This window comes from Alosa sapidissima, chromosome 22 (genome assembly GCF_018492685.1).
Source record: "Alosa sapidissima isolate fAloSap1 chromosome 22, fAloSap1.pri, whole genome shotgun sequence".
Taxonomy (NCBI): domain Eukaryota; kingdom Metazoa; phylum Chordata; class Actinopteri; order Clupeiformes; family Clupeidae; genus Alosa; species Alosa sapidissima.
This window is the reverse complement of record NC_055978.1, coordinates 31,693,410-31,715,506: the sequence shown is the minus strand read 5'-3', so window position 1 is coordinate 31,715,506 and position 22,097 is coordinate 31,693,410. Positions and strand designations below refer to the sequence as shown.

The 22,097-nt window shown below is 42.1% G+C and overlaps 1 protein-coding gene and 1 long non-coding RNA gene across 3 annotated transcripts in view; one reads left to right on the top strand and one right to left on the bottom strand.

Moving 5' to 3' along the window:
- Positions 1-1,518: 1,518 nt before the first annotated feature.
- LOC121697609 lies at positions 1,519-2,329 on the bottom strand. Its single transcript, XR_006026497.1, has 2 exons — positions 2,101-2,329; positions 1,519-1,604 (listed from the first exon to the last, which is right to left on the bottom strand). It is a non-coding gene; the product is annotated as an uncharacterized LOC121697609 (long non-coding RNA).
- Positions 2,330-4,276: 1,947 nt separating this feature from the next.
- LOC121697603 (lysine-specific demethylase RSBN1L-like) overlaps positions 4,277-22,097 on the top strand; it is a 42,935-nt gene continuing 25,114 nt past the window's right edge. For both annotated transcript variants that reach the window (XR_006026494.1, XM_042079185.1), the window contains exons 1-2: positions 4,277-4,906; positions 14,324-14,701. Coding sequence is in view for 1 of the 2 variants with exons in the window: in XM_042079185.1 (XP_041935119.1) it covers positions 4,420-4,906; positions 14,324-14,701 (865 nt within the window). In the remaining variant the exon portion in view is untranslated. The remainder of the gene's footprint in view (positions 4,907-14,323; positions 14,702-22,097) is intronic.

The following is a 22,097-nucleotide window of genomic DNA, read 5'->3' as shown; positions in this document are numbered from 1 at the left end:
TACCCATGTCCTTGATTGCCTAGCCTTTCTGCCCCCCCACCCCCTACCCCACCCCCATCCCCAACACACACACACAAAAACACACACACTTACATCATCACTGTCATCACCTCACATACATACAGTACACTGCTTGCTACAGTAAGCCTCCTCTACTTGCTGCACACTGCCCCCCCCTCCCTACATACACAGCACATTGTCTTCAGGATCTTCTCCAACACACATCCTCTACATACTTACAGCACACTGCCCCCACCTACCCACACACACACTACACACACACACACACAGTCACTGCTCCACTCCCCTCCCGCCCACACACACATCTTCACTGTCATCACTCACATACATCATACATAAAGTCCCTTCACAACACACATCCCCAACATACTTACAGCACACTGACCCCCCCCCCCAATACACAGCACATTTTCTCATGAGGAAGCTTCTCCAACACACATATTGCACACTGCCCTCTCCCCACATACACAGCACACTATCCCATCTCCCCTGTCATCCACCCAACACACACACCAAGACCCCTGGCAGTTGGGTTAGCCCCTTGAGCCGTGGATCTGCCCAAGGTTTCTTCCTTGGTAAGGGAGTTAGTATATATGTACTTACTTACCAAAGAGCCACTAGAGATAATATATATATATATATATATATATATATATATATATATATATATATATATATATATATATATATATATACTTACTTACCAAATAGCCACTATATATATATATATATATATACTTACTTACCAAAGAGCCACTATATATATATATATATATACTTACTTACCAAAGAGCCACTATATATATATATATATATATATATACTTACTTACCAAAGAGCCACTATATATATATATATATATATATATATATATATATATATATATACTTACTTACCAAAGAGCCACTATATATATATATATATATATATATATATACTTACTTACCAAATAGCCACTTAGTATATATATACTTACTTACCAAATAGCCACTTAGTGTATATATACTTACTTACCAAATAGCCACTTAGTATATATATACTTACTTACCAAAGAGCCACTATATATATATATATATATATATATATATATATATATATATATATATACTTACTTGCCAAATAGCCACTACACTCTAAACCCGAACTAGTTGTCATTACTAGAAAATTGCGTGGAAACCGATTGCCTTAAACCATTCTAGTTTTTACAAAACATAAAACTAAACATGTTTAGTTGTGTCAACTAACAACCTTATGTTGATGCTGTAGACAAATTAAGCTTACATTAGTAGTCTTTACTAAAAATCTTTAGTTCACTTAACTTATTGTTTCAGAAGTTGCAGTTGTATAAAATAATAGGTTAAAATGCATGTTAACAAATTCATTAAAATATGAACTAAGTTCTGTAGATAGGCCTATTGTTTTTTTTTAATTTTAAGATTAGGGTACTGTATTAATTTAATTGTTTTATTAAAAATTGAAAAGAAATTCATCACAATGTATAGGAATGCCTTTTATTATTGATAAAACATGAACAAACAACATTTAAACTCATAAATATTCCACATCCACTGTAGATGAAGAACCTATAAAAAAAAGACGAATAACCTATAAAAAAAGAACATAAGAAAACAATTTTTTAGTCCATGTTCATTTCACAGTTGAAATAAAAGTTTGAATGCAACAAATAAGTGAATGGACATCGGCTAACATTAGCCAAAAGCTAACCAACATGTGCTGCTATGGTTAGCTAAAACTGTCTACAGACAGAAACACCTATTTCAATAATAAAGTCTGAATTAAACTTAGTAGCACCAAGACAAGTATATTTACACGAAAACATATGTGATATTGTTATAATCTGGCATACACACCCAATGGAAGGTAGCTACCATGAGCTAACTGTCCGAAAGACTACTAGCATGCTAACAATGGAGCTAATGTTACCTTACTTTTCTCAGGTTAATGTAAGTTAATCACGTAAACAAACATTTAGCTAACTATTGGTCAAACTGAACATAATTTTCGGTTATTTCATCAGAATTTGAATTTTTCAACAAGTTCATCAGAAAGTTCACCCACCATTTGATGTAGTAGCCTATTTGTCACAGCAGCAAGAGGCATGGAGTCATTCATCTGGATTGAGAAGCAGGAGGAACGGTTGATGGGTAGAATTTTTTTAGACCCCTCCTCTGCCTTGCAAAAACATAACATTTATCGTTGTCTCTGCTTAACATGATCAGTGCACTGTATATTTCACTTAAATAGTACAATCAACTCATTTCTTTTAGTTATGACATAGAGTTTTCACAAAACACATAAACATTAGTAGTGACCACCTAACATATTTATTACAACTAAATCTGGGTTTAGAGTGTATATATATATATACTTACTTACCAAATAGCCACTTAGTATATATATACTTACTTACCAAAGAGCCACTATATACATATATATATATATATATATATATATATATATATATATATATATATATATATATACTTACTTACCAAAGAGCCACTATATATATATATATACTTATTTACCAAATAGCTACTTAGTATATATATACTTACAGGAGCCACTTTCCCATTTTGAAACTACAGCGCCATCCCCTCTCGCTGCTGACTGGGTCATTTGCCAACCAATGGAAATGGTAGTGAACTATGGTGTAGTATGTCCCTGAGAGGAGATCTTGGTAGTCGTGGCCAGGCAAGTGTGTCCTGCGCATCACTTAGAAACCACTGGTGGTCAGGTTTTTAAACAGCTAAGAGACATTATCACCCGGAGAGAAGAAATACTCTTTTCTGATTGGCTGGCGGAGTGGCTTTTAATTCTGAATCCCTCCGCTGAGTTTTTTGCCCCTCGCCCTCGTCCATTAATTCCGTATAACAGGACACCTCGGCGGCCGTTATCCCTTACATAGAGGCCTACTGCCTACCTGATTACGTTTGGGTGCTGCTGAGCCATAGACTGATTTGAGTTTGGGTGCTAAAAGACTGATTTGAGTTTGGGTGCTGATAGACTGATTTGAGTTTGGGTGCTATTAGACTGATTTGAGTGTGGGTGCTGATAGACTGATTTGACTTTGGGTGCAGATAGACTAATTTGAGTTTGGTTGCTGAGCCAAAGACTTCAAGGTCGTTCTGTTTTCCATCAAGCGATAATCCATCCATTTGGAACTGGCAAAAGGTAATAATTTGCACATTAGCATAAAACCAGCAAAATGTTGTATCTTCTATACTCCTGGGAACCAAGAAAAAAGTGTCCTCCAATTTCATTTTTGATGTGATTTTTTTACATTTTATAGCATGTCCACTGTGGTGGACTTTGAAAGGACAGTTTTAGTATGACAAGGTAACCACAAAAAAATAGATAAAAATTAACAAATCATGCTTGTAGTGGTATTAAACAAAGGGTAAACAATCAAATCATGCTTGTAGTGGTATTAAACTAAGGGTAAACAATCAAATCTTGGGGAAAAGGCTTGTTATTCATCCTACACAGAATTCTCTCCTACATTTCCCAAAAAATCCTAGGATTTTGGACAGAAACAGCAATTATACATCCTGAATTAGCCTACACAACAGCTGAGGTTGATTATATTTGATGAGTGTGATGAGGGTTCGGATGTTGGAGCCCGTCAATGTAGGTCCTCAGAGATTAAGCAAAGGTCATAAAAGAGCCATGGTAAATGATCACACACACACACACACCCGTCACTCACACACACCCGTCACTCTCTCACACACACACACACTGGAGCTGTTTCAACATGAGTGGCTCTCAGTCGCGTGTCAGCCAGAGGCTCTGGCAGATCTCCTGTGCGTCCATGGCTGAACCATACACACACACACACACACTCTCACACATGATGAGAGAGTCTCTGCCACTGCCAGCGGAATTCCCTTGAAGCGAGAGGACGGTGGAGGCATTGCGCCAGGGGCCGGGCAGCAATCGCGTGCGCCTCTAACGGGAGAGGGGAGACATCAGATGCGCGCGCTGCATAAGCAAGGCTACACACTCATCGAGTTAGATCACGTTTCACAAATGGAGTGAAAACACAATACCTTTAGTAGAGGCATGCAGAGGTGGGTGAAACGAATAGACACTATCAATAAGAGAACATCATTTTTTTTGTATTTAAATGATGCATGGTATTTGGTGTGGTTATTCTAGAGGGCAGTGACGTCTTTCATTGAAGCACTCTGCAGTCTTTCCCGCGTTATGCGACACGTCCCGGTGTTCCATTTCTCCACCCACCAATCGGCTCACGTAGACACAGGACCCGCCCCCAGGCTACGTCGCCTGTCAGTCTCCGTTAGACCCCGCCCCTCCCTGCCTTTTACACAAACAGCAGTAGCGCTCGAGAGAGTAAATAGAGAAAGCCCCAAGATGGCGGAGTCAGTGAGCTTCATTCACTTTGGTGCAGCGAATAAAACCCCGCTGTCCAAACCTAAAGAGCCGAAAGCCACGACGGAAAATCGACCGCAGTGTTCACGCGACCACCACCCTCCACCAGCGAAGAAAGTGCGAAACGATGAGAAAAGCCTGAAACCCAAGAAACTGAACGGAGAAGGCGGGGGAGGCGGCGGCATAGCGGAGCGGCAGCACCAGAAGCAGAGTTATGGCAGTCCGACAACATGGAGCTTCAGTCCCATCAAGTCGAGCAACCCTACGGCGCCAGCCCAACCGCCCCTTCACAAAGTGTTCAAGCAGAGCGCATTCCTCGCCTCTCCACCAAAGCCCAAAAAGCTCAAGGAAAAACGGGAGAAGGAGAAGGAAAAGAAAAAACATAAGCCACCCGCGGAAAATAACGTCAGCAGCTTGCTCGTCTCTGGACCGAAGAAGGAAAACGGAGAGGTGAAGTTGGTACAGAAAGGTAAGGCGAATGTCAGAGGATTTAGCTATAGCTAGTTAGCTTAGTCCTTCGCCTTAACTTGTTTACTTGTAACTTGTTAACCTCCGCTGTAGTCTGTCAACAAACAAACTTACCAGTAGTTTGCTTGTTATGTAGGTGCATCTTTTTGATAGTTGGTGGCTTTGCGCTTGAGCTCTACTCTTGTTTGGGGTTTTAATGTGCGTTAGCTTGCTAACGTAGAACAGGCCAGCTACCGTTGAGCTAACACTAGCGAACTAGCCACCAGTTTGCTACTCGGAGCGGACTAGACACGCATGTGGGCCCAAGAAGTGTGTGCGTGTTGTTGCAATGTGGCTGGACCTGTGATATATTTCGATGGCTTGTTGCAAAAATAACGTATGCTGGGAGTATTCTTCACCCTTGTTTACATTGTGTTAATGCTCGTGATCGCAACTTTCGGTTAGATGTGGGGCGATTGGCCCCATTTGGAGCGCGTTTGTTACTCAACCGAGTTTTAAATCGCCTTCTTGAGCTCGTGTGCTTAATGGCTGCGGATGTACTCGTGTTGAACCTGCGGTTATATCAAAAGCTCCGCCGTTATATGGCGAATTACACTTCCATGAATTGTCCCCGCCAGCTATTTTGGTGCAATTTCTGGCCACTGTAGCATAAAAGACTGATTTTGGAAACATATGTTACAATTTGACGCGCGCTGAAAAGACACATAGTTTCCATTTCGCCAACACGAGTGTTCTAGAGTGGAATTCCTGGTAAGCTGGCGCGCATACGCGTGCCTGTCATTATCCCCGGTCCTCTTAACGGGATGTTCAGTAACATTGGTGAATGTGGCGGATCCGCGCGGCGTCGTTGTGCCCTGGGTGGCGGCAGCCACGGCCCACGCACGCACGCGGTGTTCCAGTGTTGGCTATAAACAATCGCCCGCCATTAAGTGCTGTTTTCGCACCACGCCCCCAGAACAGGACTGGAGGAGCGCGAGCTCTTCACTCGTCTGCTCCGCGCCACGCAGACGGCCCGGTTCTCATCCCAGTGCTGTTGGCGCTCATTTTACACACCTTCACGTGGAAGGACACACACCCCTTTTCTCTCAGCAGCACATGCTGTATGTGCTCTTCTGCAGTGAGTTAGTGCCTCAGGGTTCCCTGAGTGTGAGTGTAACTATGTGTTTGCAGGTGTGTCTGTGTGTGTGTGTGTGTGTGTCTGTGTGTGTGTGTTTAACTATGTGTTTGCAGGTGTGTCTGTGTGTGTGTGGTCGGTGTTGTAACACCCCTGCAGGAGCCCCATTAACCTCGTTGGTGTCTGATACCCAGAGCGGAGATGGCAATGCCCACTCGGGCGATGCCCACTTGGGTGATGTTGTTGGTCAGCCTGATTGGACATTAATGAGTGAGCTTCCTTTTCACACTCAGCGGGTCATCATTTTGCCTTGACCAGAAGAAACACACACACACACATATAACATCAACACACACACAGGCCTGTACACACACACACTTATAACATCAACACACACACACACACACACACACACACACACACCTGTAAACACACACATGCACGCTTGTAAACACACACTGAACACAAACTCACCTGTAAACACACATACGCCTGTAAACATACACTGAACACACACACGCACGCCTGTAAACACACATACGCCTGTAAACATACACTGAACACACACACGCACGCCTGTAAACATACACTGAACACACACGCACGCCTGTAAACGCACACACGCACGCCTGCAAATACACGCACGCCTGTAAACACACACTAAACACACACACGCACGCATGTAAACACACGCACACCTATAAACACGCACACCTATAAACACACACACATGCACGCCTGTGAACACATGCATGCCTGTAAACACACACGCACGCTTGTAAACACAAACTGAACACACACACACACACACACACACACACGCGCGCGCATGTAAACACACACACACACACGCGCGCATGTAAACACACACGCACACACACACACGCGCGCACACGCGCATGTAAACACACACACACACACACACACACGCGCGCGCATGTAAACACACACACACGCGCGCGCATGTAAACACACACACACACACACACACACACACACACCTGTAAACACACACTGACCACACACACACCTGTAAACACACACGACTGTAAAACACACTGAACACACACGCCTGGAAACACATACATACACACACACACACACACACACACACACCTGTAAACACACACATGCCTGTAAAACACACACCTCTACACACACACACACACCTGTAAAACACACACCTCTACACACACACACACCTGTAAAACACACACCTCTACACACACACACACACACCTGTAAACACACACACGACTGTAAAACACACTGAACACACACGTCTGGAAACACACACACTTGTAAACTAATACACGCGCGCGCGCGCACACACACACACACACACACACACACACACACACACACACACACACACACACACCTGTAAACACACTGAACTCACACACCTGTAAACACCCAATGAACACACACAAACACACACTGAACTCACACACCTGTAAACACACACTGAACACACACAACCCTGTAAACACACACCTTTATACACACACACACACACACACACCTTTACACACATACACACCTGTAAACACGCTGAACACACACACCCCTATAAACACACACTGAACACACACACACACACACCCCTTTAAGGTGATTATCAGCCGGCAGCTTAGGACGAGGGTCAAGGGAAATGCATCATTCCGATACAATACCTGCCATAAATATCTTGATACTCGATACTGAATCAATACTACGTTGAAATCCTCAAATATCTGGAAAAGAGAGGACGCAGACCTCATCTCAAATATCTGGAAAAGAAAGAACGCAGACCTCATTTGTGTTAAATTTGGTGCACTTTGGTGGTGTGCAGGTCAATTCTGGGTTCTAAAGTATTACTTATTATTATAAACTCTGGGTTCTAAACGTATTACTTATTATTATAAACTTCCTCCAGGTTAATTATTTTTAAAATCAGTAAAATAGTAGTTTGTGTGTGATTAAGTCCTTTATTGTTTGTTATAGTTCTTTTACACGTGTGTTTTGACAATAGATGAACTTTAAAAAGCCAAATTAGGCTAGATTAAGGTCAGTGTTCAAATTACTGTTGCATGCAAATCACTAAATTCTATGCGAAGGGCCGAATCTTTAGGCCAGGGGTCAGCAAGAAACTTTGCCAGTGGGCCAGTAGCAGGCTATAGTACTCGTGTGTATATATAACCAGTAACTTGTATATAACCAGTGTTTGTTTTTCATGGCCAATAGACGGCAGGCTGCAGGCCAGAGCAGGCTATGGTACTCATATAAAAATACGGTAACTCGTATCTATCCAGTATTTTTCATGGTGGGCTGCAGTCTATAGTACTCTATATACTGTGGGCTTTAATGAGCATATTTTGGGTAGCCTATCCTACATCTAGGAAATAATTATTGTACAAATTGCAATCTACATGCCATGACAAACATTACAGATACTGTCTGAATATTAACCCTTAGAACCCGATTGACGCAAAGTGCGTCAAAAAACAAACCCTTTCTTCTCTGTTACATTGCTCCGGAACTGTTCATCATAGCGAGATGAAGCGAGATTATTCCATGACAGAGCAGAAATGGGGCTTTCCAAAGAGACTACACACTTGTCTGTACGATCAAGTATGAAATTTTAAAAAAATCATGAAATTAAATCAAATTGCATCATATTTACAGTCTATACTTCTCTGTGTTCACCTGCGCACCCATTACTCTCGTTTGAATTACTCGCGAACCAGTGATTGCATCGATATGGCAAGCATATCAGATGAAAGAAGGGATACAGGGCTATCCATTGGTACCATGTTTATCCTTCTGGCTTATAAAAACAGACGAAGTGACTGCAAAATAATAACGTCATGTACACAAACCAACGCTGCACACCCATTACTCTCGTTTGAATTACTCGCGGACCCGTGATCAGATAGATATTCCACGCATGTCAGATGAAAGAGGTGACTCAGAGCTATCATTTGATACCAAGTACATCATTCTGGGTTATAAAACAGACGAAGTGACAGCAAAATAATAACTTCATATAGCTGGACTTACCCCACGTTTTGGTCTGTTCTTGTGGCAAAGCATGTTTATAATCGAACGCTAACGTGTGTTTCTCTATGGCAAAGCATGTTCATAATCCGGTTTTAAGATCCTAGCAAATTCCTGCATGGCATCCAATTCAAAGCTCATATTGCATCCCAATTTGTTCAACAAAGAAACACGTTTTTTGCCTTTACTTTGTTCATGGCAATCCAGTAAAAAGTTGAGAATCATTATGAGTGCATTCACCATAGGCACGCAGGCTAACACGCAACATCGGGTCAAATCAGGTCAGATAAGTTCGTGTCTCAGATATGGAGCGCAGAAAGGTCATTTTTCATCACTAAATAAAAAATGGCATTTATTTCCATAAATCACACACCACATATTTCTGTAAATTGCTCAGCCCCAGAGTATCCCTCCAACACGGCAATTATATTGCCAGATTCAGGACAGTCTGCACTACACACACATGAAATGCATGTAGAGCTATGAGCTTGCTGTGGTGAGATACATGCTGAAATATAAGAATTTTTATAATATGCTTTTTATATTTTAATTATTTAAAAATCTAAATAAAATCAATGCTAGTACTAATACATGGAATGATGGCAGATCTGGATAGCCTAGACTCTGCTGAAAAAAACAATATATAATATGTGTGTGTGGCACTTACAATGAATAAATCCTTATGAATAAAGGTAGTGAAAATGCCCTAAAATCAGCTTAGGGTTCTAAGGGTTAAATAGATCGTTTGCAAGTTATGGTAAAGTTATAGTAGCATGTCTCGTCAAAATTCACTGATGAAGGAAGGTTTGCTTTATCCCAGAACAAACCACACACGGTTCACTTAGGCTATAGGCCTAGCCTATAACTGAGGAGATGAACTTGGCACTGATCATGTTATGGTGTTTTCTATAGTCTAATCGTTAACCTGTCGTAAACAGGCTATAGAGAACACCATTAAACAGGCTAACAGGCTTTAGAGAACACTATTAAACAGGCTATAGAGAACACTATTAAACAGGCTATAGAGAACACCATTAAACAGGCTATAGAGAACACCATTTAACAGGCTATAGAGAACACCATTAAACAGGCTATAGAGAACCCTGTTAAATATGTTGGGATATGTCTGTGAGGTGCTTAGGCAAGTTCTATGTGAAGCCTAATTCCTTTGAATGCCTCTGAAACTTATTTTACAGACGGGCCTCGGTGTACCTGTTGGCTTGCCTTCACTATCCGTGATGTATCCGAAAAGTTCCAGATTTCATTACGACCTTTTGTTTTATCCACAAGCCGAGGACTGTCGGCAAAGAACTATGTTGACGTTGGCTGCGCACTCACTCACTCAGAGCTGCCTGCTTGACACGCCCACTTGCCTAAATGCAAGGAGCACGGACAGTGGGAGCAGTCCACACAGACACAGAACGTTATTATTTGAATAAAGGAACTGACAACTGACACTTCGCTGCAACACAAACAATTATATGTATTCACCTCTTCACACACAATAAGGCATTATTTTCAGTTGTGATTGAGCTGTATATTTCAGAATCTACAACAGGTCTGCACAATGAATTTTGAAAGGCAACTGTGACTATTGTACCTCTGCCCCATTTCTGATACCATGGGGGAAGAAAATTAAACCGTGGGGGGCCGCCACTACCAAATCATCATAGAGGAAACACTGGTTTGTGCTGAAACTGATCTGTAATAAGATGATTATTAGTCGTCAGCTTAGGACGAGGGAGCTTCCCTTATCTAAACACACACACACACATATGGCAAACATGGCCTGGAAAGGATGAGCATTCATTCTGGATACATAGCTGCTCAATTTCTGGATACAAGACTGGATACAAAACAGTTAGCCTACTGGAGCTCGCTCGCTCTCTCTCTCTCTCTGTGTGTGTGTGTGTGTGTGTGTTTCCGTGGATTCTGAATAGTCTTAAGCTTTGTGGAGTAAGACACACCAGCTACAGCAGCTCAAGTGTGTGTGTGTGTGTGTGTGTGTGTGTGTGTGTGTGTGTGCACCAGTGACTCGTCTTCAGACCAGGCCTGGGTTCTCCGAAGATTCAGGGTAAGAGATTGAGACGCCAAATTAGCTCTGAAATGAAAGGCTTTCAGAAACCGTCCGTATGTGGACGTGTGTGTGTGTGTGATGACTGAAAAGGTCCGTGTGTGTGATGACTGAAGACTATAGTAATTGCTATCTTGCAATACACACACACTGAATCTGGATTGCTCTGGATTGGTCTCTCTCTTACACACACACACTGAGGTTGAACAATAGATCTATTTTGTGTGTGTGTCCTGTGAGTTCATCATGCTCGCCACAAAAAGTCCAGAGAAAATGGTTAGGATTAGACTAGCCAAGTCCAGTAAAAAAGCTAGACTTTCAAACCGTTACGATAGTCAGCTGTGAGCATGAGACTAGCCAAGTCCAGTAAAAAAGCTAGACTTTCAAACCGTTACGATAGTCAGCTGTGAGCATGAGTCATCTGATTGTTGTAGTTCAGTGCCAATTACATGAATCATCTGATGTGATGAGTACATGCTTAGTACTGAGCTGTTTCTAGATTTTCATATTGCTAAGCCCTCGTCCTCGCTTTGGAGTACTGTGCTGTTTCTAGATTTTCATATTGCTAAGCCCTCGTCCTCGCGTTGGAGTACTGAGCTGTTTCTAGATTTTCATATCTTGAAATCCTCATCCTATTGTTAAAGATATTGATAATTACAAACGGCTCTGTACTCCAACCCCTCGTCCTAGAGCTGTTTCGAGATGTTTACATCTCTAAGCCCTCATCCTAGAGCTGTTTCTAGATGTTTATATCCCGAAGACTTCCTCTTTGCAGTAAAAAGCTGTTTCTGCTATATTTTTTACAGCAGATATTTTTTACAATCATTAAGGCCTAACATGCAGTCAGGGCATTTATTTCACTGACACACACACAGACACACGACACTCTACAATACTGTCACAATATTTTGCCACCTCTATCTCACACACACACATCTAGTTTTGTTTACGCTGCTTAAAGGAAGGGTAGGCAATGTGCGGCTTAAAGGAAGGGTAGGCATCGCTGCTTAAAGGAAGGGTAGGAAACGCTGCTTAAAGGAAGGGTAGGCAACGCTGCTTAAAGGAAGGGTAGGAAACGCTGCTTAAAGGAAGGGTAGGCAATGTGCTGCTTAAAGGAAGGGTAGGAAACGCTGCTTAAAGGAAGGGTAGGCAACGCGGCTTAAAGGAAGGGTAGGCAACGCGGCTTAAAGGAAGGGTAGGCAACGCTGCTTAAAGGACTCAACACAGCGCTAGCTGACTCCTCCCCTCCGTGCGCTCCAGTGTTTTGTTATTGTTTGTGGGACAGAAGTTGGCAACTAATCGACTAACGACTAACTAATCGACTAACGACGGACTAATCGACTAACGACTAACTCATCAAGCAGCCCTTGGCATTTCCAAAAGTCAGATATTTTCCTTCAGAATCAGTAAACAACAGATCCAGGACTTCATCACTAGTGAATGTTTTATTCACCATTTGGTGCATTTCTTGTACAAAACGATAGACAGAATCGCTTCCGCGTCAATACAAACAAATGCACTTATTCTTCCCGTTTTGTTATGTTTGATTTTGCTACTTCCTCTGCACTTTGAGAAGTGATATTGGGCTTATATCGAAGCTCTGGATGTCTGCCATCTAGTGGTAGAGAGTTCAAATGAGATTTGACACCGTACTGGGATCGATCGTCTGTTTTAATCAGTGTTGCTGTTTGTCGCAATTTTGCGACTTTGGAGCTTAGAGGGTTGATGCAATACTGTTGTCCTGTGCTGACTAAGGCCTTATTACAGAACTGTTGTCCTGTGGTCACTAGTCTTAACCCTTAGAACCAGATTGACGCAAAGTGCGTCAAAAAACACACCCTTTCTTTTCTGTTACATTGCTCCGGAACTGTTCATCGCAGAGAGTCTGTACGATCAAGTATGAAAATTTAAAAAAATCATGAAATTAAATCAAATTGCATCATATTTACAGTCTATACTTCTCTGCGTTCACCTGCGCACCCATTGCTCTCGTTTGAATTACTCGCAAACCCGTGATCGCATAGATATGGCAAGCATATCAGATGAAAGAGGAGACTCAGGGCTATTCATTGGTACCATGTATATCTATCCTTCTGGTTTTTGAAAACGGACTAAGTGACTGCAAAATAATAACGTCATGTACACAAACCGATGCTGCACACCCATTACTCTCGTTTGAATTACTCGCGGACCCGTGATCGGATAGATATGCCACACATGTCAAATGAAAGAGGAGACACAGAGCTATCATTAACCCAGAAGTACATCCTTCTGGGTTATAAAACAGACGAAGTGACGGCAATATAATAACTTCATATAGCTGGACTTACCCCACGTTTTGGTCTGTTTTTGTGGCAAAGCATGTTTATAATCCAACGCTATCGTGTGTTTCTCTATGGCAAAGCATGTTCATAATCCGGTTTTGAGATCCTAGCAAATTCCTGCATGGCATCCAATTCAAGGCTCACATTGCATCCCAATTTTTTCAACAAAGAAACACCTTTTTTGCCTTTACTTTGTTAATGGCAATGCAGTAAAAAGTTGAGAATCATTGAGTGCATACACCTAGGCACGCACTGGCTAACACGCAAACTCGGGTCAGGTCAGATCAGTTCGTGTCACGGATATGGAGCACAGAAAGGTCAATTTTCATCACTAAATAAAAAATGGCATCTATTTCCGTAAATCACACACCACATATTTCTGTAAATTGCTCAGCCCCAGAGTATCCCTCCAACATGGCAATTATATTGCCCGATTCAGGACCGTCTGCACTACACACACATGAAATGCGTGTAGAGCTATGAGCTTGCTGTGGTGAGATACATGTCAAAATATAAGAATTTTTATAATACACTTTTTATATTTTAATTCTTTAAAAATCAAAATAAAATCAATGCTAGTACTTATACATGAAATGATGGCAGATATGTATAGGCTAGACTCTATATATAATATGTGTGTGTGGCACTTACAATGACCAGAATAAATCCTTATGAATAAAGGTAGTGAAAATGCCCTAAACACAGCTTAGGGTTCTAAGGGTTAATATACATTACTGTTAATATACAGAACTATTGTCCTGTGGTCACTAGTTGACTAGTGTGTATTGGTCTGGTCGTGTGTGTGTTTGTCTTCTCTGCTCATGTGTGTGTGTGTGTGTGTGTGTGTGTGTTGTGTTCTTTCCTCAGAGCACATCAACAAGGAAAAGCTGAAGGATCGAGACCGGGAGCGTGAGCGGGAAAAAAAGAAAGAAATGCATAAAGAAACGCACAAGGAAACGCACAAGGAAAAAGATCTGCATAAAGAAATATATAAAGACCTGCATAAGGAGAAGAAGGAGGAGAAAGACCTGCATAAGGAGAAGAAGGAGGAGAAAGACCTGCATAAGGAGAAGAAGGAGGAGAAAGACCTGCATAAGGAGAAGAAGGAGGAGAAAGACCTGCATAAAGAGAAGAAGGAGGAGAAAGACCTGCATAAAGAGAGAGAGAAGGAGAGGGAGAAGAAGAAACTCAAACTGTCCAACGTGATAAAGAGGGAGAACGGGGAGGTCAAACTGCTCCATAAAGGTATGAGATCATATGACTACATAGGGAGGTCAAACCTAGCGTTCATGGGCATCGGAAAAACATTTTTCCCAGTGAAAACATCATCATTCCGCGTCATTCACGTTACGTAATGCGTGAGTTGGAAACTGGGGCTAGATTTTGCAGAGTTGCCCAGTTAGGGGCTCGTCATCACTTTTGTCGTCACATTGTAGTCCATGTGGCCTTTCTTGTCCAACAGTTTTAATGTGAACTTGGGAATTTGCCGTTTTTGTCACTTGAAAGCTGCTTATCTTTCTTTCACAAGCGTCTTACACTATATTTTAAGCATACAGTTGTTTATTTAGGATTAGTGAGTGTATGTTTTAACCTTTGTTGTGGCATCTGTGCTTTTCACACATTCAGACGGCAAAGCATGAACACTTGCTGTGGGAAAAACAAAGTAGCCACGGGGGCCGTCCTTGTCATTCCCAAGTAGGGTTGGGTATCGTTTGGGTTTTATCCGATACCGGTGCTAAATCGATACTTTTAAAACGGTGCCGGGGCCGAAACGGTGCCTGAACCGGTACTTTGTTTTAAAAATGTTTTAAATTAAAATGGTCTAAAGCATGAATTGCTTTTTTTTTATTGATGAGACAAATTTGAACATGAAATTGAACTATTATATTCAATTTACTATCAATATCTCATTGCTCCTACGAATAATACATTTAAATGTTAAAACCGCTTGCCATGCATGCACACTCTGCTTTCAAGTTTACCCAGTGTAGGTGGTTTGCCATAAGGCATGTTAAAACCGCTTGCCATAAAACTGCCAGGTCATTGTAAGCAAGCAAATCTAACAGGGACTCTACTTTCCAGTTAATTCAGTGTGTTCCCAAATGCTTCAAGAAATTTCATGTCTTAACCCATAACACGCAGTAGTTTTGAACATGTTGGGCTACATGTCTGTGAAGTGTTTAGATTCCCAGCGCTAGCCTAGTAGACATTTTAACAGCAACTATGGCTATGCGCTAACACCAGTCAGCTGATTTTAATTAGCGATAACGTACGGAGATGGTTTTATAACCTCTTTGACAGCTCATTGACATCAGGTATGTAACCTACATATTTATGTTTTTGCCAGCTTACTTTTAACATTATCTTCATATTCATTGTGATGCTATATGGGCCTCATGCACATAAAAGATTAATATGCTATTATGTTGTTTAACACACATTGAAATAAAGTTTTCACCTTTCAAATAAATGTCAGTTAGCGCATTAGCAAGGATATTGTGTAACGTATAGGCTAGCCTACTGTTGATGTTGTTTCATAGCCTTTTGCTTGTGTGTAGTTAGGCCCACTGCTAGATTTTGACAGGAGCTCGCGATATCGCTTTAAAGTAAGCTACTTGGGCTCACGCAAGCTGTCAAACACTGTCCACTCGCCTATGTGGTGCAGGTGCACCCCTCTGGTTTATACATCCAGTGTTTATGATGTTAGCTAACTGTATCTGGATGTGTTGCTATCAGAGCAAGACGTTAGAGATGGCGCATGACATGCAGTGATGCCTTGAAAAAAAAAACGCTATTTAAGCACCGAAATGAGGCACCGAAATCCATGTTGTTATTCAATGCAGTTACTACCGTTTGCGTCGGCACCGGTGCCATATTAGAACCGTGTTTCGGTGCCCAACCCTATTCCCAAGTGCCATGAATGCACCAAAACTGCTCCATAAAGCCATGACTTCACAGGGAGGTCAAACTGCTCCATAAAGCCATGACTTCACAGGGAGGTCAAATGGTGCATTCATGGCACTTGGGAATGACAAAGGACCGCCCCCGTGATTACTTTGTTTTAACCACAGCAAGTGTCACGGTATTTCTAAAAGTGTGTTCAATATGTTCAGAAAGCACTGTTAGGCCTACACAAGCTGAAATAGTTTCAAAAAGTGTCCCGTTAACTTTTTTATTCATGTTTAATTGGCTATGTGTTTATAGCTTAACTTACCCTAACTTGGAGTTTGCTATTTCTGTTATTTGGAATGGATGCAATGAGAGAGACCAAAGTAAGCGTTCAAAATAAAACTTTAGGCTACTGTGTTCTCCTGATAACGTGAGTGGAATGGATTTAATGTGGACGCGAACATAAAAAGAGTGGCTACATGATACAGTGCACATTTAGCGGTGAAAAAGTTCCGCCTTTTAAAATCAGGTGTAGCCTAATCTGAATCTTGGTAAAACCATCAATTAAACAACAGGATCAGTAGGGTACCAGTTTTGTTTCATTGTACCAGGCCTACTGTATGTCAAAAGCAGGCTTGGATGAATCTGGGAAGGATTAAACACACGGTTTCCACACCGCAGTAATCAGCCGTGATAATCATGATATTTGAAATGAAAACGGTAATTGTTATCGTCAACATTTTTATCGCGGTTTACCATTATACCGGTAATCGTTACATCCCTAGACACCATAGTAAAACGTCTGAAAAATGCATAAGAACATCTTGAACAAATTAGAACATCTCAACTAGGGGGTCGACCAATTATCGGCCTGGCTGATTATTAGGGCCGATATTTAGAATTTTTATAATAATCTGTATCGGTCATTTTTTCCACCGATAAGCCGATATTGAAATGGATAAAGAATGAAACGCGCTACTTTGTCTGTAAAGCGTCTCTCACTCCTTGCATTTGCTACTCTGTGGTCAAGAGCATTGTCCCGCCCACTACACCGTCTGATTTGTTAGTTAGCATGAATGCAACCAATCAGGATTGAAGACTCAACACAGAGAAAGTTTAGGATTCTCACTGAGGCAGACTGTAGACTGGACTTCAGCTGTACGGAGCTATTTTTCGAAGGTAAGGAAGGTAGCCTACATTGCTGAAGTTGCAATGAATCACAATAATCTACACTGAAGTTACAAAAACACCACTTTGTAAGCTATTGTCTCTTTGATCCGGATCAATAAGTAAAGCACCCACTTCCTTCATTTAGCGAATTCCCGATTGATGCACGTTAGTGATATGCTGTTTAGGCTACTAGTTAGCCTGCAAACCCGGGTGCTGCGCGTCGGGAGTTCTTTGCCTCCGCCTTGTCCGTTAATTGTGAATAACGGGACACCTCGGCAGACATAGTACAGACAAGTCCTAAATTATGCGATAGCGAACGTCAAAAAGTCTAATTGCTCCTTTTTGAAACGGACTGTCAGAAAAGACTACATGCCCCCAGGGCCGGCCGTAATTTAATCCGACCTGAACTAAATCGCGTCCTGAGTTGGCTATTAACGTGCCTTTTAGACTCTCAAAAGTGTAGCTTATAGCATATGGACACAAATTGCATGCTTAAATAGCCTACGAACTATTTTAAAACTATATGTTAAACTATTCAACCCTAACACTTGCCATCACACATGCACCTCTTCCTCTCCCTCTCCCTCTCTCGTGCACTCACACACACGATGGCAAAGCGTCCTCTTTGTGACAGGTCCCTTAACAAGCACATAGCCCATTATGTAGGCCTACTCAATTAAAATAATTGGTATCACTCAGCTCTTGGATTAACATGATACACAGGATATACACTTGCAAGTGATGCAAGTTGATAGACAATTGTGTATCAAAAGAAGAAAGAAAAGTTTGCATAATTAAATGCTTTTGAATGAAATTTTTGCAGCATATCGCCTTTACTATCTACCCCCCTTTTTGACAACTGACATATCGGTTTTACATATCGGTTATCGGCCTCCTGTTTTGGTAATAATTGATATCGGTATCGGTCCTGAAAAAAACATATCGGTCGATCCCTAATCTCAACGCTGCTTTAACTTGGCACGAAGTGCCCAGATCTCCCCCATCCCGTCTCCCCTCTAGTCTAGCGGTGACACGGTGTCGAAGAATTGGAACTGTTTGTGGTCTATATAACCTGCAAACGAGGAACTGTTTGTGGTCTATATAACTAGAACAAGGAACTGTTTGTGGTCTATATAACTAGAACGAGGTTTGCAGAGGAGAGGAGAGAAAGAGAGAGAGAAAGAACACAAGGACTCATGGAGAGTCTGTGTTGAGGTGCACGGGGCAAGGAGAGTCTTTGTTGAGGTAGGCAAGGACTCACTTCTACCGCCTACTCTGGTAGAGTTGCACATAGGTAGGCCTACTTCTATCGCCTACTCTGGTAGAGTTGCACATACTACAATGCAAGCTATATTTAGCCCATTTATTTATGGACAACGTAAGGCGTGAGGTGTGTGTTGCTTTTAATTATCGAATGTTCTATCGAACGTATTTTTTTTTTATTGATATCGGTTACATGTCTATTGCGATACATATCGCTATCGTTTTCTCGCCCAGCCCTTGTGTGGGTGGGTGCGCGTGCGTGTGTTGGGTGGGATGTCACTATTTGTGATGAATGTCTGTGTTCGTATGAGGGTTAGGTGTGTGTGTATGAGGTATGGATATAGGTGGTGCATGTGTTTATTGTTTTCTTTACAGCGCTGAGTAAAAGTGTAAGCGTGTGTGTGGGTGTGACTAATATGTTCTGCTGCTGCTCCTACAATGAGCGCTATAGTGGATGGCTACTCACACACACACACTCACACACTCACACACTCAGGCAGTAAGAATATCTGAACACAAGTAATCCGCACGGTACACTTCGGATAGCAATGTTTACAAAGACGCATTCTAAAAACAAATGTGTAAACACCCTTTTATGTTAATGTGCATACCGGATTAGTTCTGTGTGTGTGTGGAGGTTAGCACTGGGACAGCTGTGTGTGTGTGTGTGCGTGCATGCTTCCTAGCTGGAAGAGAAGAGCGCTTCGGACTTGTAACCGGAGGGTTGCCGGTTCGAACCCCGACCAGTAGGAACGGCTGAAGCGCCCATGAGCAAGGCACTTAACCCCTCACTGCTCCCCGAGCGCCGCTGTTGATGCAGGCAGCTCACTGCGCCGGGATTAGTGTGTACTTCACCTCACTGTGTGTTCACTGTGTGCTGTTTGTGTTTCACTAATTCACTGATTGGGATAAATGCAGACATCAAATTTCCCTCACGGGATCATAAGAGTTATATATATTTATATATATATTTATATATATATATATATATATATATATATATATATATATATATATATATATATATATATATATATATATATATATATATATATACTATAGAGGAGTGTGTGTGTGTCTGGTTAGCACAGGTGTGTATGCATGTGAGAGCACATGTAATTTAGCAGTCAATCCAGCCAATCAGCAGGCAAAGCTGAGACGGAACACTCTCCAGTCTCCTTTATCACTTTCTTCCTCCCTCTCGCTCTCTCTCATATCCCTCTCTCTCTCCTCTCCCTTTCTTTCTCTCTCTCATCCCCCTCTCTCTCCCTCTCTTTCTCTCTCTCTCTCTCATCCCCTCTCTCTCCCTCCATATGACTGTGTGTCTGGACAGGATGATGAGCTCTAAGCTATTAATACCTGCTGATGTCCCATATCTGCGTGTGTGTGTGTGTTAATTGATCAGTGATGACCGTTGTTGCTTTTCATAGCACTAATCTTTCCTCTTCTTCCTTCACACTCATCTCTCTCCTCCCCTCTTCTCTTCTCTCCTCCCCTTTCCTCTCCTCCCCCTCTCTTCTCCTCCCCCTCTCTTCTCCTCTCCTCCTCTCCTTAACCTATAGAGTTCCATTAACCTATACATTGTTCTGTTAGCCTATAGAGTTCCGTTAACCTATACATTGTTCTGTTAACCATAGAGGTCCGTTAACCATAGATTTCTTTTAACCTATACATTGGTGGAAATGGATCTGGATGTGACGGTCTGATCCAAACTCGTAGTGTGTTTGTTGATGAGAGTATTTGTGTGTGTGTGTGTGTGTGTGTGTGTGTGTGTGCGTGTGCGCGTGGACCGCACACATTTCTAAGTGACCGGTAGTGTAGATATATATCGTAGTCATCGACAATAGAGATCGTGACCTGTGTGTGTATCCGTGTCCGTCCTTTTCAGACCTCACACAGCTGCTCCAGTCATCACCAGATGACTCCGAGAGAGAGAGAGAGAAGGGGAGGGGGGAAAGAGAGAAGGGGAGGGGGGAAAGAGAGAAGGAGAGATGATGAGAGGTTAGATAGTCAAAGAGGTAAAATGATCAGGACAATCTGGCATCGGTCTAACAGATCAATTACACTCACACACACACACACACACACACACACACTCATCACCCACTCATACAAATACAGAGTAGCGTATCCATATGGGATTTTACAGATGATTTCAATATTTGAGGATTTCAAAATAGGCTTAACTATTTGGTATTCTAAATACAGTCTTACAGTATACAATAACAGTATTATTATGAAATAAGTAGTGCCTTGTGTTTGTTCTTTGATGACCACCATTGCCACAATAACTACTTTAGTTTATGCTTCATGCTGCTTATCGCAAGAAAATGTATTAATGCCTAATGATCACTTTTTATTAAAATGTATTAATGCCTAACGATCACTTTATGCAAACTACCGTCTGTGTCTTTTACCTCCTAAAGGCATTGTAAACTATGAACTTTCATGTTGTAAACAAGTTAAAAATATTTATCGGCCGTCATAAGCGTTGATACAGATATATCGGTAAATTGCTAATATCGGCCAATAATATGGTCACACAGACCACACCAGGCTCTAGTTCAGAACAGGTTAGCTCCTCAGATATTATGGGCTGGATAGCTCCTCAGATATTATGGGCTGGATAGCTCCTCAGATATTATGGGCTGGATAGCTCCTCAGATATTATGGGCTGGATATTGTATTCTTCCACTTTCCTGTTGGGTCTCTGTGTGTGTGTGCGCTCTCGCTCTCTCTCTCTCGCTCTCTCGCTCTCTCGCTCTCTCTCTCTCTCTCGCTCGCTCTCTCTCTCTCTCTCTCTCTCTCTCTCTCTCTCTCTCTCTCTCTCTCTCTCTCTGTCTCTCTCTCTCTCTCTCTCGCGGAGGAACAGTAGGTTTGCTTGTTTACAGCTGCTGTGCTATTTTGGCATTCCTGATGCTCTGTCTCGTGCTGTGTGTGTGTGTGTGTGTGTGTGTGTGTGTGTGCATGCATGCACTAGCTCCTATCTGATGTGTTTGTATCTGAGCTACTTGTGTGAGCAGTGGTGTAGGCTCTGAACTGTGTGGGGGGGGGGGGTAGACAGCTTGGTTTAAATAGTAAATAGCTCTCTGGTCTGCTGCGGTCATGCTTACTCAGGGGTGTGTGTGTGTGGGGGGGGGGGGGGGGAATTTTACTGGAATGGCGGATTAGCTGCTGTCACCACACACACACACACACACACACGGATACACACACACACACATACACGCACGCACGCACAAACACAAACGCAAACGCGCACACACACACAAACACGGATACGCGCGCGCGCGCGCACACACACACACACACACAAAAA